General features: G+C 57.5%; 1 protein-coding gene across 3 annotated transcripts; it reads right to left on the bottom strand.

Annotated features, from left to right (window-relative positions):
* Nucleotides 1-4,451: 4,451 nt before the first annotated feature.
* Nucleotides 4,452-14,491, bottom strand: ASB9 (ankyrin repeat and SOCS box containing 9). 3 transcript variants are annotated; one of them, XM_009898073.2, is made up of 7 exons: nucleotides 14,273-14,491; nucleotides 10,816-10,895; nucleotides 9,820-9,927; nucleotides 9,384-9,534; nucleotides 8,177-8,311; nucleotides 7,019-7,210; nucleotides 6,340-6,499 (listed from the first exon to the last, which is right to left on the bottom strand). In XM_009898073.2, the coding sequence occupies exons 1-7, from the start codon at nucleotides 14,364-14,366 to the stop codon at nucleotides 6,375-6,377; spliced, it is 885 nt and encodes a 294-aa protein (XP_009896375.1). In that variant the 5' UTR covers nucleotides 14,367-14,491; the 3' UTR covers nucleotides 6,340-6,374. The 3 variants fall into 3 exon arrangements, with proteins under 3 accessions (XP_054021960.1, XP_009896375.1, XP_054021958.1); XM_054165983.1 differs by lacking the exon at nucleotides 8,177-8,311; XM_054165985.1 differs by lacking the exons at nucleotides 6,340-6,499; nucleotides 7,019-7,210; nucleotides 8,177-8,311 and adding an exon at nucleotides 4,452-5,345.
* Nucleotides 14,492-15,460: the final 969 nt, after the last annotated feature.

Below are 15,460 nucleotides of genomic sequence, written 5' to 3'. Positions count from 1 at the left end.
GAGCACTGCCACAGGATCACAAAGACTGTAAGGGCTGGAGAGGACCTCCAGAGAGCATCCAGCCCAAGCCCCTGCCAGAGCAGGAGCACCCAGGGCAGCTCACACAGGAACACATCCAGCTGGCTTTGCAGTGGCTCCAGGGAGGGAGACTCCACAACCTCTCTGGGCAGCCTGCTCCAGGCCTCTGCCACCTTCACAGGCAAAAAGTTTTCCCTTCTGTTCCCCTGGCACCTCCTTTTCTCCAGCTTGCCCCCAGTGCCCCTTGTGCTGTGCTTGGCCATCCCTGAGCAGAGCCTGGCTCATCAGCCCTGCACATCTTGATCCCCAGCACTGAGGGCAGCCCTCAGGCTGCTCTGCTCCCAGCTCCGTCAGCCTGTGCTCACAGGAGATCTTCCACTGCCTGCAGCAGCTTGGGATGGACTCTCTCCAGCACTTCCCTGAGCTCCTTCTTGAGCTGAGGGGCTGCCTCCAGACTTGCCTCTGTTTGCAAGAGGCAAAAGCACATCTTCAGGCTGTCACTTGTGTGCCTTGCTGAATGGTCTCAGGTCTAGGTAAGAGAGCAGCCCTTGCCCCTGGGGATGAGTGGGGATCTGCATCACCACTCACAGCACACACTGCAGCTCAGGGGCTGGCCTGCATGGCCAGAGTGGGAGAGCATCCCCTGCTGAGAGGAGAAGCTGAATGAGGTTGCCATGTGCAATAGGTCCATCTGCCGGGCTGCAGAGTGTGGGAGGCAGGGGAAACAAAGCACTGTGGAGAGGACATGGACAGGAGACACCTCCTGGGAGCTGAGCCACTGCACGATGTGAGGCAGAGCTGTGAGCAGTCCTGAGCGGCACTCCCCTGCTGCAGGGTTGCAGGAGAGGGCTCCCAGGACTAACAAAGGAGCACTCCCCCACAAACCAGCTCAGGAGTCCTGCCTAAAGCTGCTGCCTAGGAAGTGGTCACAGGCAGGCTGCGGAACCGGGGAGCTGGCAGCAGCAATTATGTCCTCAGAGGAGAGGAGTGCTGCTGAAGGGTGTTCCACTCCAGTGAGTGCTCACTCTGCACACCCAGGCAGAGCTCAGGGACTAATTGGTTAATTAGATGCTATTTCAGAAGGTAGGGAGGTTCCACCCCTGCAGCTGCTACTTTTGCTGTCAGATGTTAATGGGTGGTAGGGGAAAAATATCTTAAACTGTTACATAAAAACGAAGACCTTCCTGAGACTGGCACTGCTGCAGGGCATCTCTGCGGTACCAGTGTGGGCAGCAGGGCAGGAGAGGGCATCCTGCCCCTGGACTCTGCTCAGACCTCAACTCCGTAGGGTCTCTGTGTCCAGGCCTGGTGTCTCCAGCAGGAGAAGGACACAGAGCTGCTGGAGAGAGGCCAGAGGAGGCCACAAGGATGCTGCAAGGGCTGGAGCAGCTCTGCTGGGAGCACAGGCTGAGGGAGCTGGGGCTGTGCAGCCTGCAGAGGAGAAGGCTCCAGGGGGAGCTCAGAGTTGCTGCCAGGAGCTGAAGGGATCCTGCAGGAAGGCTGCAGAGGGACTTTTGCTGAGGGTGTCTGAGCCAGGCCCAGGGGGAATGGTTTGGAGCTGAGGCAGAGCAGGGTTAGAGTGGAGCTGAGGAAGAAGTTGTTCAGTGTGAGGCTGGGGAGACTCTGGCACAGGCTGCCCAGGGAGGCTGTGGCTGCCTCCTGCCTGGGGGTGTTCAGGGCCAGGCTGGATGAGGCCCTGAGCAGCTGAGTCTAGCTGAGAGGTGTCCCTGGGCATGGTGGGGAGGTTGGGGCAGATGAGCTCTGAGGTCCCTTCCAGCCTGAGCCAGTCTGGGGGTCTGTGTGTGAGTTATGAGGCCATTGACAGCCAGAGGGAAAACACAAGAGTGTTGGTGTGCATTTGCTGCAGAGCTTTGCAGTGCTCTCTTCCCAGCTCTGGGTGGTCCCAGTCCCAGCCTGCCCAGGAACAGGCAGGTAAATACCAAGCACAGGTAATGCATCTTGCTAAGGGAAATCCTCTGCCCTGCTGCATGCCTCTGAATGCCACTTTGGGACAGCTGCTGCAGAGAGGCTGGGCAGGATCAGGCCAGAAGCAAGTGCAGGCTGCATGGCTGTTGAGCAGCAGCGGCAGAGGTGAGCCGCTCCTGGTCCCCGAGAGCCTGAGGCTCTGCTCAGCCGCAGCAGCACCGGCCCCTGCTCGCCTTTCCCCTCAGCGCTTCTCTCCAGGCAGTGCTCTGCAGCGCTGTGCCACCAATACCATCTGCTGGCTGAGCCCAGCACTGCCTCAAGGAGCCTCTCCGGGCCCTGGGGCTGACAGCCTCCCCCCCAGCCCCTGTGCTGTCCCTTGCACTGCTGCCCCAGGGAGGAGGCACCGGGCAGCTGCTGCGGCAGGGGAAGGAAGGGCAGCAAATCTCAGCCTCTCAAGCTGGGAATGGATTCATTTACTCCTCTCACACAGCTCTCAGCCTTATGGATTTCAGGTCTGGGTCACAGGAGCAGCTCCTGAAGGATTTAAGGGAAAAAAAGAGGCTGTATCACCTTTGGAAGGAGAGGAAGGCTTCTCGAGGTATGTTTAAGGAAGTGGTTAGACTATGTAGGAATAAAATTAGAGAGGCAAAGGCCCAGTTGGAACTGAAGCTGAACACCTCTGTGAAAGATAATAAAAAGCAATTTTACAAATATATCAATGCTAAAAAGAAGGGCAAGAAGAACCTCCACTCCTTACTGGACCTGGAGGGGAACATGGTGACCGAAGATGAGGAAAAGGCTGAGGTCCTGAACGCCTTCTTTGCCTCGATGTTTAACAGCAAGGTAGGAGTCCAGGATGAGTGGCCTCCTGAGCTGGGTAATAGGGTCGGGGAGCAGTGTAATGCCCCAGAAATCCATGAGGAATTAGTCCGGGACCTGCTGAGCCACTTGGACACCCATAAGTCCGTGGGACCGGATGGGATCCATCCTAGGGTGCTGAGAGAGCTGGCAGATGAGCTGGCCAAGCCACTCTCCATCATTTTCCTCCAGTCCTGGCTGACTGGAGAGGTCCCAGATGACTGGAAACTGGCCAATGTGGTCCCCATCCACAAGAAGGGACGGATGGAGGAACCTGGAAACTACAGACCAGTCAGCCTGACCTCAGTGCCAGGGAAAGTGATGGAGCAGATTATCCTGGAGGCAATAACTGCGCACCTGAAGGATGGCCAAGGGCTCAGGTCCAGCCAACATGGATTTAGGAAGGGCAGGTCCTGCCTCTCCAACCTGATCTCCTTCTATGATCAGGTGACCCGTCTGGTGGATGTGGGGCAGGCTGTGGATGTGGTCTATATGGACTTCAGCAAGGCCTTTGACACCGTCCCCCACAGTAAACTGCTGGCTAAGCTGTCAGCTCGTGGTTTGGACCACAACACTCTGTGCTGGGTTAGGAACTGGCTGGAGGCTGAGCCCAGAGAGTGGTGGTGAATGGTGCCACAGTCAGCTGGCGGCCAGTCACCAGTGGCATCCCCCAGGGATCAGTACTGGGCCCCATCCTCTTTAACATCTTCATTGATGATCTGGATGAGGTGATTGAGTCAGTCATCAGCAAGTTTGCAGATGACACCAAGTTGGGAACAGATGTTGGTCAGTTAGAGGGTAGAAAGGCTCTGCAGAGGGACCTTGACCGACTGGACAGATGGGCAGAGTCCAATGGGATGGTATTTAACAAGTCCAAGTGCCAGGTGCTGCACTTCGGCCACGGCAACCCCATGCAGAGCTACAGGCTGGGGTCAGAGTGGCTGAGAGCTGCCAAACAGAAAGGGACCTGGGGGTGCTGATTGACAGCCGCCTAAACATGAGCCAGCAGTGTGCCCAGGTGGCCAAGAAGGCCAATGGCATCCTGGCCTGTATTAGGAATAGTGTGGCCAGCAGGAGCAGGGAGGTCATTGTGCCCCTGTACTCTGCATTGGTTAGGCCACACCTTGAGTACTGTGTCCAGTTCTGGGCCCCTCAGTTTAGGAAGGACATCGAGACACTTGAAGGTGTCCAGAGAAGGGCAACAAGGCTGGGGAGAGGCCTTGAGCACAGCCCTGTGAGGAGAGGCTGAGGGAGCTGGGGTTGCTTAGCCTGGAGAAGAGAAGGATCAGAGGCGACCTCATTGCCCTCTACAACTACCTGAAAGGTGGTTGTAGACAGGAAGGGGTTGGTCTCTTCTCCCAGTTTAGACTCGAGGTGAGGAAAAAGTTCTTCACTGAGCGAGTCATTCGTCATTGGAATGGGCTGCCCAGGGAGGTGGTGGAGTCGCCGTCCCTGGAGGTGTTCAAGGGGAGATTGGACGTGGCACTTGGTGCCATGGTCTAGTTGTGAGGTCTGTTGGAACAGGTTGGACTTGATGATCCTTGGGGTCTCTTCCAACCTTAGTTACTGTGATACTGTGTGATACTGTGATCTCAGACCCCTGCTTTCCTGCAGCCTGTGATGGCAGCTGGCTGCCGCCCCAGCAGAAGGGAAAGGATCCTCAACCAGCCAGGGAATTTTCACACGGATCAAAGGATGTGTAATGAACTGGGTCAGATCAGTGAAGATCTGCTTCTGTCCCAAGGGCAGTGTGGACATCACTACCTTTGTCCTTTTGTCCTGCTTGGTTCCACTCCTTTACAGTGAGGGTGGCACAGCCCTAGAGCAGGCTGCCCAGAGAGGTTGTGGAGTCTCCTTCTCTGGAGCCTTTCAACCCGCCCTGGCTGTATTCCTGTGCTCCTGCTCTGGCAGGGGGGTCAGTCTGGATGATGTCTGAGGGTCCCTCCTAACCCCTAACACTCTGTGACCCTGTGAAAACCACCAGAACAGATTTTGCTGTGCTTGGCCAGCACAAAAGAACCAAACCACCTGCAGCCAGCAGTCACCTTGTCCAGCTGAGAATCTGAATTGCAAAGGACATCAAATGCAAACATCCAGGTAGCATTTGATCCACCCTCCTTAATGTCCTGTGTGCAAAAAGCAGACTGGCAGCTCACAGCCCTGCAGACCCCAGCAGCAGTTTGTGCACTGGAAGCTGGCAGTGTCTCCACTCAGGAGATGAGACCTGGGACTCCATGTCTCTCACTGATGGTGCTAATTATGCCCACACAGCTCTTGCACACCAAGGCCACTCTTGCAGGAGCCTGCACAGTGCAGTGAAAACCCCAAGGCTCTCCAGAAGCCTTGAGGAGGACATGGCTGTGTGCTGCTGCTCCCAGGTGATGCAGAGGCACCAGAGCTGGAGAGGAGGCAGGGCAGCAGGCTGGAGGGCTCCAGCATTCTTGCTCCTGCATGTCTCAGGCAGCTGATATGGCCTGGAGAGCACCCAGGAGAACAGAGAGTGGTCACAAGCACACTGTGGTCTGTGGCAGCAGGACATGTTCCTGGGAGAGAGAGACAAAAAGCCAGAGTTAAAGTTCAGCTGGAGCAAATGTTTGTCCTGACAGCCTCGGGGGAGTGAGAAGCACACAGGTCACGTCTGAGAGGCTGAGCCAGCAGCCAGGCAGGGGCAGAGCTGAGCACTCCCATGCTGCTGGGAATGAAGCAGCTCCTCTTCAAGAAACAACTTCATCTCCCTCTCCAGATGATCTCCCTCCTTGGGTGGGAAAGGGGACAGAAGCTGCTGGTTTTCTGATGCACTCTGAGAAATGCTCAGGAAATATCACCTGTCAGGGCAGGAAGGGGCAGCACTCAGTGCCTGTCTGTGCTCCTGAAGGAGGAGAACCCCACAGAGAACATGCCCAGCTCTGAAGTGTGGCTCCCTTATGTCCCAAAGCATCAGGAAGAACTGATTTCAGTGATGATTAGAAACTTTCCCCCCACTCTGGCTGCACCCTGGGGAGCTGCCATGGCAGGAAGGCACATTCCAGGGGCTGGCCCAGCTGCAGGTGACTGCTGGTTGGTGCTGATCTCTCTGCTGTGTGATGTGCTTAGAAACTCTAACCTCTGGCAGGGGCCTCCTGGCTTTGCAGGTGGGTTCCTTATCCCTGCAGCAGTGTGGACACAGGCCCCACAGTGAGAGGCAGAGGGGCACTGCTCACAGAGCAAGGGCAGCCATCCTTCACGTCCTTCTCATGCCCATGGAGTGCTGCCAGTGCTGCCTGGGGCTGCCAGCCACCAGCCCTCCCAGTCAGTCCTGGAGGACAGGAGATGTGCTTGCAAGTGCCCTACTCATTTTCCAGCTTCTCTAAGGGCCTCTCAGGTTACATTTCCAAGCTTCACCCTCCATCCATGCAGAATTGCTCCTTCAGCACGGACTGAGTGTGTTGGTCAGGGCCCTGCCTCTCGGCCCAGGGCTTTAGCGGAGAGCAGAAGCTGTTGTGAGTTAACACACAGGCAACACCGGGGATGAGAAAAGCCTTGCTGAACCAACCTTGCTGTGCTCCTAGACACTAGGTGTGAGCATGGAAGGCTCAAGCATGAAGAAGGAACTGCTTCAGCTCATCTGGGAGGAGCAGTCCTGCTACCTTCTGGTGCTGCTTGTGTCCAAAGCACCTCCTGATGCACAGGCGGCACAACTGCATCAGGGACAGAGGCCCTGCAGGGAGAGCAGGGCAGAGGTTATAGAGGGGGCTCCACCCCCCAGCACTGCACCTCTGCAGCAGCAGCTCTGCACCACTGCATCCTCTTCTCCTGCAGCCTGTTTCATGCTGAGGGTGTGTGGCCCCCAGAACACTCGGCAGTGAAAAGCCAGGCCTGCACCCACCAAAGGACATCAGCCTGCTGCAGGGGTGGGGGTCAAGTGGAGGGGGCCAAGCTCTTCTGGATGGTGTGCAGTGGTAAGCCAAGGAACACTGGATACACACTGGAACAGAGAAGGTTCCACCTCAACAGGAGGAGAAACTTCTTCACAGTGAGGGGCAGAGCCCTGGAGCAGGCTGCCCAGAGAGGCTGTGGAGTCTCCTCTGGAGCCTTTCCAACCCCACCTGGATGCATTCCTGTGCAGACTACCCTGGGTGCTCCTGCTCTGGCAGGGGGGTGGACTGGATGGTCTCTGGAGGTCCCTCCCAACCTCTAATGTTCTGTGACTCCAAATCAAAGCAGCTCTGAGCATCACCTTCTTTCTGCAGCAGCAGTCTGCCCACAGGGCTGCTGGGGGGCACCAGCTCCATCGGCCTCTTGCTTTCAGCGTTCTTCCCCCACACATCAGCTCCAAAGTCCAGCAGCAGTGTCACCAGCTCCACGCTGCAGCTCCTGGCAGCTGCATGCAGAGGGGAGTCCAAGCCCTTGCCACTGTTCACATTTGCTCCTGGACACCAAGAAACGACAAAGAGCAATGACCACAGAGCAGCCCACTTCCATGTCCTGCACTGGCTGCTCTTCCTCTGGTGATCTGTAACTGCTGCAGCATCCACCCAGAGGTGGATTCCCTTACCCTGGGCACAACTCATGCTGCTTGAGAAGGAGTGGGCTTGTGACTGAGGATCCCAGGGGAACAGTGCATGAGGAAGCCCTCCAGCCACAGCCCAGCCCATGAGTGTAGCTTTGCCTCCTTTGCTCCCCTCCCACTGCCCCATGTCTTTGAAATAAATGCAGTGTTTTAACCTGCTCTGCACTGAGCCCCAGGCTGGTGACACTTCCAAAGGCCAAAGTATCTGCTGGGGAGAAACTGAGAGAAAGACAAAGCTCAAGATGTCTTTGGGAAAGCAGGATGTAAGCAAGCACCTCTGATCCATGTCCCCCCTTCCCTTATCCTGGAATAAGAGCTCCTAAAACAGATGCAAAGCTGCAGGGCTGAGCAGCTTTGGCTGCATGCAAAGCCTGCAGGGCTGAGCACTCTTCTGCACTGAAGTGTTCCCAAGTTTTTTGTGAGCTCAGTAGGAATCCAGAGCTGCCTGCAGCCATGTCATGGGAAGTGCCTGAGTCAGTTGCTCTGGTGAAGAGAGGAGAAAAGGAACAAAAGACATTTTTCTTCTTTCCCAAAGCATTGCAGCCTCACCCCCAGGAGGGCTGGCAGGAGGGTGTCTGCTCCAGGCACCAGCAGCCATGTGAACACCAGGACGAGTGTGGTGGGTTGGGAAGGTGCTGGGATGAGCCATGCTTTGGTTGGGAGCTGCAAAGCTGAGCCCCTGGCTGCCCTGCTGCTGCTTTTCACCCAGGGCTGCCACCAGGAGAGAAACATCTGCAGGCCCCAGAGCGGGGGAGCCTCCACACCTCTGATGCAAAGAGAGCCCAAAGGCAGATGCTGAAGGAAACCAAAGCAGATGAGGCTCACCTGACTCCAGCAGCTTCCTTGCACAGCTCACTTGCTGGCTCTCACAGGCCACGTAGAGGGCAGTGCCCAGCTGCGGGACGCTGTGGTCGATGTTTGCTCCGTGGGACCAGAGGAGCTCCACGCACTGCACATGGCCTGGAAGGGGAGGGAGGAAGGAAGAGTCAGCCCACAGGCACCAGGCTCTTCCTCTCCAAGCCCCCAGCAGAGCAGTGCAGTGTGGCACAAACTCTGTTTTGCCAGGAGGTGGTGGTGGTGTCACACTGCCGCCCACCGCAGCATTCCCACTCTGGCGAACAGGAGCTGCAGAGCCCCGGGACCAGAGCAGGACAAGCCCTCAGGTGTGCTCCAGCTCACTCCAGCTGCCCACCAGCACACTGTGCTGTCTGCTGACTCCCTCAGCTCTCTACATCACAGACAGATGCAGACAGCTGGATGGATACAGAATAGAATACAGAATTAACCAGGTTGGAAGAGACCATGGCACCAAGAGCCTCAACCAGGCTCTTCTTAAACACCTCCAGGGATGGTGACTCTACCACCTCCCTGGGCAGCACATTCTCTGTCTGGGGAGAATTTCTTCCTAACATCCAGCCTGAACCTCCCCTGGTGCAGCTTGAGACTGTGTCCTCTTGTTCTGTCACAGGATGATGCAGCCCCTTTCAGATGTCATTGCATGAATGCAGGTGCCCCAAGGGCTGAGCTGAGCTCTCCTCAGTCAGCAGCAGGGGGAACTGCACCACTTCTGATGAGACCAACGAGGAAAGGACTTCACATGACCCACATCAATACTGCAGAATCAGTGTCAGGGGCTGGAAGGGACCTCCAGAGAGCGTCCAGCCCAAGCCCCTGCCAGAGCAGGAGCACCCAGGGCAGCTCACACAGGAACACATCCAGCTGGCTTTGGAACGGCTCCAGGGAAGGAGACTCCACAACGCCCCTGGGCAGCCTCCTCCAGGGCTCCATCACCCTCACCATACAGAAATGTCTCCTGTTGAGGTGGCACCTCCTGTGCTCCAGCTTGTCCTTGCTGCTCCTTGTGCTGTCATTGGGCACCACCAAACAGAGCCTGGCACCTGCATCCTGACCCCCACCCTCTCAGCCTTCTCCTCTCCACACTAAACAGCCCCAGGGATCTTCTTTCTCTCTCCCTTCCACCTCAACACCCTGCTGGTAGCAGGCAAAGGAAAGCTGCTGCCTGTGGGCTCACCTCTCCTGGCAGCCTCGTGGAGGGGGGATGCCAGGTCGCAGGGTGGGTGCAGGCTGGCTCCATGCTGCAGCAGTACAGCCAAGCAAGCCACACTGCCACTGGCACAGGCACTGAAGAGAGGAGTGTGCCAGTCCACAGTCACTGCATCCACCTGGGGGGAAACAGCACCGTCAGCTGGGGCTCCTGTGGGGTTTTCCAGTCAGTTATGGGAACACTGCAGCTTCCCCCTAGGAGCTGCAAGAACTCTGTGTAAACCTGTGCTTTTGGGGTGCTTGGAGAAGGGCATTTGGTAAAGCTGTGAGCACCTGAGGCAGAGCTAAGCACAGAGTGCAAGCAGCAGTGAGGTGTTGGCATGAAAGAGCTCATCCCTCAGGGTGCAAGTGTGATGCCAACCACACCAGCACTCAAGACCATGGTCTGCCCAGCCCCTACTCACCTGGGCACCGTGTTTTAACAGGAGCCTGGCACAAGCAGCATGGCCCCCCAGGCAGGCCTCGTGCAGGGGAGACACCTGGTCTGCTGTGAGAAGGTTAACATCACTGCCCTGTGAGAACAGGGAAAATGTCACTGCAGCCAACACCAAAAGCCACACAGCATCAAAACAAAACCGCCACTGGCTGGCTTTGTGTGATTAGAGCAGCCCCAGCTGCCTGGGAGGGAGGCAGCAAAAGCCAGGCTGGGCACTGGCATAGGACACCACAGGCCACCACCTCTGCACACTGCTGCCTGGCAGAGAAAGCTGCAGGCAGAGCACTGCCCAACAGGACAATGCAGACACCTCCTCAGGAACTCAGCAGGGGTTTGATCCTACTACACCAGGAGCAGCAAGGTCTGGTGGTGGTGCAATAAATAAATGAACAAAACCACTAAAACCTGCTGCCAGAGTTCCTGGCAGGGTGGTGACTGCCACCTCTGTACAGCACTGCTGCAGCCTGCTGAGCCCCTGCCTGCTTGGCAGGACTGGATCCTGCACTGCTGCTGCCCTCCCACAGGCCAAAGCCAAAACGTCCAGAGAAGTGGAGCACTGAGGTTCAGCAATGTCTCCTCCCTTCTGCAGTGGGAGCAGAGGCCCTGCCTGCCCTCAGGCCTTCAGAACCAGCTGTTGGGGAGGCTGATCTAAAGCCTCACCTGCAGCCTTGCCTGAGCACCTTGCAAGAGCTGCAGAAGGAATTCCCCAGACACCTGGAGAGAGCAGCAGTCAGGGTCCCATTGCCTGCACCACCCAGGGTGTTTCCATGCACTGGCAGCTTTGTGCAGGGGGCTGGTGGGAGGCAAGGAATTGCTTGCAGGGAAACCCCAGCCTGTTGCATGCAGGCTTCACTGCATGCAGCTCAGCGTGGCTGCCTCAGCCCAGAGCTTTCACAGCAAAGCACAGGCTCCAGAGCACCTCTGAAGAGACCCAGCAGAAGCCCTTCAGCCTGGGGGGAGGTACCTGCTTGATGAGGTTCTGCAAGGCAAGCAGACGTCCATGAATGGAGGCATCGTGCACAGGAGACCAGTCTGAAACAAAGTCTGTGTGGAGACAAAGGCAGGGAGAGGACAAACATCTCCATGGGCCCTTCATCAGCTACCCCACTGCAGCTCTCACCTCAGCACACTGCTCTCCCAGTTGATTCCTGCAGCTGCCAAGCTTTCCTGGGAGCGCTCCTTGGAGCAGGGGCTGGGAAGAAGGGAGACAAGAGGACAGCTTCGCCCTGGCGTGTTTGCAGCTCATCCTGCTGGTGCTGAGCAGATGCACAACCCTTCAGGAGACAACATCACTGCTCTGGCTGTGCCTGTGTCTTGCTCTCAACTATTTAACAGGATCATGGAATGGTTTGGGTTGGAAGGGAGCTGCAAAGGACATTGTCCATTAGAGCAGGTCTGCTCACAGCCTTCTCCAGACTCACCTTGAACATGTCCAGGCATGGGGCCTCAGCTCCCTCCCTGGGCAACCCCTTGCAGAGTTGCAGCAGCCTCCTGCTGCAGAACTTGTTCCTCACATCCAATCTCAATCTGCTCTGCTCTCATCCTATCACTCCCAGCCCTTGGCAAAAGTCTCTTCCTGCCCTTCTTGCAGCCCCTTTCAGGTACTGGGAGGCTGCTCTGAGATCTCCCTTGGAGCCTTCTCTTCTCCAGGCTGAACAGCCCCAACTCTCCCAGCCTGCCCCCACAGAGGAGGTTCTGCAGCCTCTGATCATCCTCACGGCCTCCTCTGGAGCCTCTCCAGCAGCTCCAGGTCCTTCTTGTGCTGGGGGCCCCAGAGCTGGAGGCAGTGCTGCAGGTGGGGTCTGAGCAGAGCAGAGTAGAGGGGCAGAATCCCCTCCCTGTGCTGCTGCTCTCCCTGCTCTGGCTGCAGCTCAGCACACAGCTGGCTCTGGGCTGCCAGGGACCAGTGCTGGCTCCTGGGGAGCTCTCCATCACCTGTTGATGCTATCACTGCTGTCCTATGCTTGGTTGTGATTCCAGGCCCAGTTAAAAGACTTTGACTTTCCCCTTTACAAACCAATGCCATTGCCCAGCCTGTGTGAGCTGCAAGGAAAGGATGTTGGTAGTCACTCCAAAAATGCAGGTTGAGGAACAAGTTGTCTGGGCTGCAGCTTGATCTCTTCTTGGCCAGCTCAGTACAGGCAGGGCTTGTGCAAACCATGAGGCTGTTTCAGTGCCACCTCAGCCAGAGGTGCAGGGCCTTGGCACCACAGCCATGTGCAGAATTCATCCACCCAGAACTTCCCCGAGAAAGGGCAGGCTTCTGCTGAGACCCCAGGCAGAGACAGAGCAGACCACAGCCACCTAGGGACTGGCCATTAGCTTACAATGCCACCACAGCTGGACAGCAAAGGCCACTCCTGACACGAGAGAGTGTCAGTGGGAAACAAGAGGTGAATGCCAGCACAGTGTGATCCAGCTGGGAGCCCTGCACTGGCAAGACAGAGGCTTTGATCCTAACAGTCAGTGCAAGTCCAAGGCAGTTTCACACCAGCCTTGGGTTCACTGGGAAGAGGAGGTTTAAAGAGCTGATCAGGGACTAACTGCCAGAGCTCACTTCCAAGTCTGTTCCCATGGAGAGCATGGCCCCAAGCTGCTCTCTCTCCTGCCACAGCTCCATGTGCTGCAAACAACTCAGCCCTCAAGAAACACTGGGGAGGCAACTCCTGAGGGTGTCTGCAGACAGTGCAAGGGGGAATGGTTTGAAGCCGAGGCAGAGCAGGGTTAGAGTGGAGCTAAGGAGCTGCCCAGGGAAGCTGTGGCTGCCTCCTGCCTGGGAGTTTTTCAGGCCAGGCTGGATGAGGCCCTGAGCAACCAAGTTCCCCCTTGTCCTGTCTCCAGACACCCTCATGAGAAGTCCCTCTGCAGCCTTCCTGCAGCATCCCTTCAGCTACTGCCAGGCAGCTCTGAGTGCCCCTGGAGCCTTCCCTTCTCCAGCCTGAACACCCCCAGCCTGCCCTCACAGCAGAGGTTGTCTAGAAGATGCCATGCAGAGCACCTTTGGTAGAACTTTCCATATTCTAAGGCTTCCCTCTGCAGTCTGTGATGTGTGGCCTGAGCCTCACACAACCTGCTGACTTCCTGGCTGTGCTGGGGGGCAGGCAGACAGGAGGAGAATAGGTTGAGCTCTGCCTTGCAAAGGAGCTGTGTGCAGCAGTGGGGTATGGGGGCTCCCCTCCTGCCAGCCTCCACTTCACTGGAGCTCATCTCCAGTTTGAAACTGGTTAGATCCATCCTGTGAACGGCACTGCCACCCCTGCCCCAGGATGGGCACACAGGGCATGCATGAGGAGGGCAGGCAGCACAACAGACTGAGCATCCCCTTACAGCACTCCTAGGGTCTTCATTTGCTGTTTGCTGGCAGTGGAAGCAGCCTGAGCAGCCCAGGCAAGGCATGAGGACAGTGTAAACCCACAGCAGCTGGATGTACCTTACTCACTCTGTACTCACCGTGTGCTCAGACAGCAGAGCTGCAGGGACACACCTGGCTGAGCTGCTCTGTGCAGTTATCTGCTTGGCTTTGGTCACTGGGATATATTTTCAATGCCTCTGATCCAGATAACAGAACAGTGAGGAGAGTGAGGCCACCACAACAGCACTGGGCACAGCTGAACACCATGCCCTGGCTTCTTGCAGAAGAGCTTAGGGCTGGTGGCTCAGCCTGGGCAACAACACCCAAGGCTGCTCATCTGGAAGAATAAAAGGACAAGGAGAAAGGGAAAGGGAGGACAGAGAAGGGGGAGGAAGAGGAAAGGGAGGACAAAGAAGGGAGAGGAAGGGGAAAGGGAGGACAAAGAAGGGGGAGGAAGAGGAAAGGGAGGACGAAGAAGGGAGAGGAAGGGGAAAGGGAGGACGAAGAAGGGAGAGGAAGGGGAAAGGGAGGACGAAGAAGGGAGAGGAAGGGGAAAGGGAGGACGAAGAAGGGAGAGGAAGGGGAAAGGGAGGACGAAGAAGGGAGAGGAAGGGGAAAGGGAGGATTAAGAAGAGGAAAAGGAAAAGAAATTTGAAAAAGAGCAAAGCAAAACAACAACAACAAAAAAAACACAACAAAGAAAAAAAAGAGAAAAAGGAAAGCAAGAAAAGAAGAAAGGGGAAAGGAAGGAGAAAGGGATTGAAAAGAAAGGAAAAGAAGCAGTGAGGCAGTGCTGAGCTCGCAGCTGGCACTGCTGAGTCAAACATGCCACCCTGCAAGCTCAGCGTGCTGTGGTTCCGGGGCTGCATTGGCACAGCCTGCGGCACAGAACTCAGCACTCCTTGCTGCGCTACACCCAACCCACCGCCCGCACCTCCGCAGCAGGCAGCAGCAGCTCGTTAAAGCCCCGTCTGAAGCGCGGAACGCTGTTCATGCCCTGCAGCCCGGCTCTGCCCTGCGCCCGCCTGGCAGCGCTGCGGGCTGGTGTGGGGCTGGGGCAGTTACATACCTCTCATCACTGGGTTTGGCACGGACGTGGCAGACACCTGGCCTGCAGCTCCCTGCAGCTTGCTGCCGTTCGGATTCGTTCCCCCCTCGTCCATCTCGGCGCCGTCTGCTCAGTTTCTGTTTGTTTCTTCCCTTTGCTGTATGTTTGTAGAGCTCAGATCCCATCCTGCCCAGCAAGCCCCCAGCTCCGGCACTCAGCCATCAGGCAGAGCCAGGCAGAGCCTGGCAGCCTCGCAGCACCTCGCGGGGAAGCGGAGCCCCGGGCTGGGGCTGAGGGCAGCGGCTGCCGGGCCCGGAGCTGTGCCCTGATGTCACATCCTGCCCACGCGGCGCCCAATGGCGCCGCCGCCGCCCGCTGCCGTCGGGAGCCGCGGTCCGGGCAGGAGGAGCCGGCGGGGCCGAGCCTGCCCGCGGCGCCGAGCCTGCCCGCGGCGCCGGTGCAGAGGCGCCCCACGGAGCCAGCCGCACGCCCGGAGCCACGCCGCTCCCGCCCGGGCGCCCCGCGCCGTGCCAAGCCTCCCCTGCTGCCCGCCCAGCCCCGGCCGCCTGCTGCGCGGCAGCCAGCACGCCCCCGCCGCGGGCACGGACCGCGCTGAGCTGCCGCGGCAGGCCCTGTGCTGGCTGCGCGGCGTGTGCATGGCAGTGCCCGGCTGGCTCCTGTCCTTCCCCGCAGCCCCAGTCCAGTCCCTTGCACCCAGGCACAGCCACGGCAGGAGCTTTGGGCCTGGTATTTGTAAGCAGTTTCTCGGTTTATAGCAAACAACCAAACCTGCCAGGGAGGAAATGGCAACCCCCGGACTCAGCTTCGTGTTCCTTCTGATGAGAAGGACAAGGGTAGCTGCAAACGTCCCAGGGATGGCTCTGTGGTTGCGATGCCTGAGACACATCCAATAAAGGGAAAGAAGAGAAGGAAACAAAATCCCTAAGGAGTTGATTTCCTGGTCAGCAGCATCCCCAAAGTCCTCCCAAGCTGCTGCAAGCGTGCAAAGCCCAGGCCCTCCTCACCTGTTCCCAACGGTGTGCAACAGGCAGGGAGGTTTGCTGCACCCTGTGGGTCAGGTCAGTGCAGCCCAAAGACCTTCACAGATGCCAGTCGAGCTGCTGCCTCCCCAGCCACCTGGCAGAGCTGCTATGGGTGAGAGGGAAGCACTCCTAGGAAAAAAAGCAGCCTCAGGCTTTTGACCCTCTC

This window comes from Dryobates pubescens, chromosome 12 (genome assembly GCF_014839835.1).
Source record: "Dryobates pubescens isolate bDryPub1 chromosome 12, bDryPub1.pri, whole genome shotgun sequence".
NCBI lineage: Eukaryota > Metazoa > Chordata > Aves > Piciformes > Picidae > Dryobates > Dryobates pubescens.
The sequence above is the reverse complement of the archived record's forward strand: the minus strand, read 5'-3'. Positions and strand labels throughout refer to the sequence as shown.

Bases quoted from the DNA above. Each gene is read 5' to 3' on its own strand.
- ASB9 (XM_009898073.2), bottom strand. From the start codon at position 14,366: ATGGACGAGGGGGGAACGAATCCGAACGGCAGCAAGCTGCAGGGAGCT. The intron at 10,896-14,272 runs GTATGTAACTGC...GTCTCCACACAG, and splicing joins GCCAAACCCAGTGATGAGAG to ACTTTGTTTCAGACTGGTCT. The intron at 8,312-9,383 runs GTGAGCCCACAG...CTCCCCTTCCAG, and splicing joins CCACGAGGCTGCCAGGAGAG to GCCATGTGCAGTGCGTGGAG.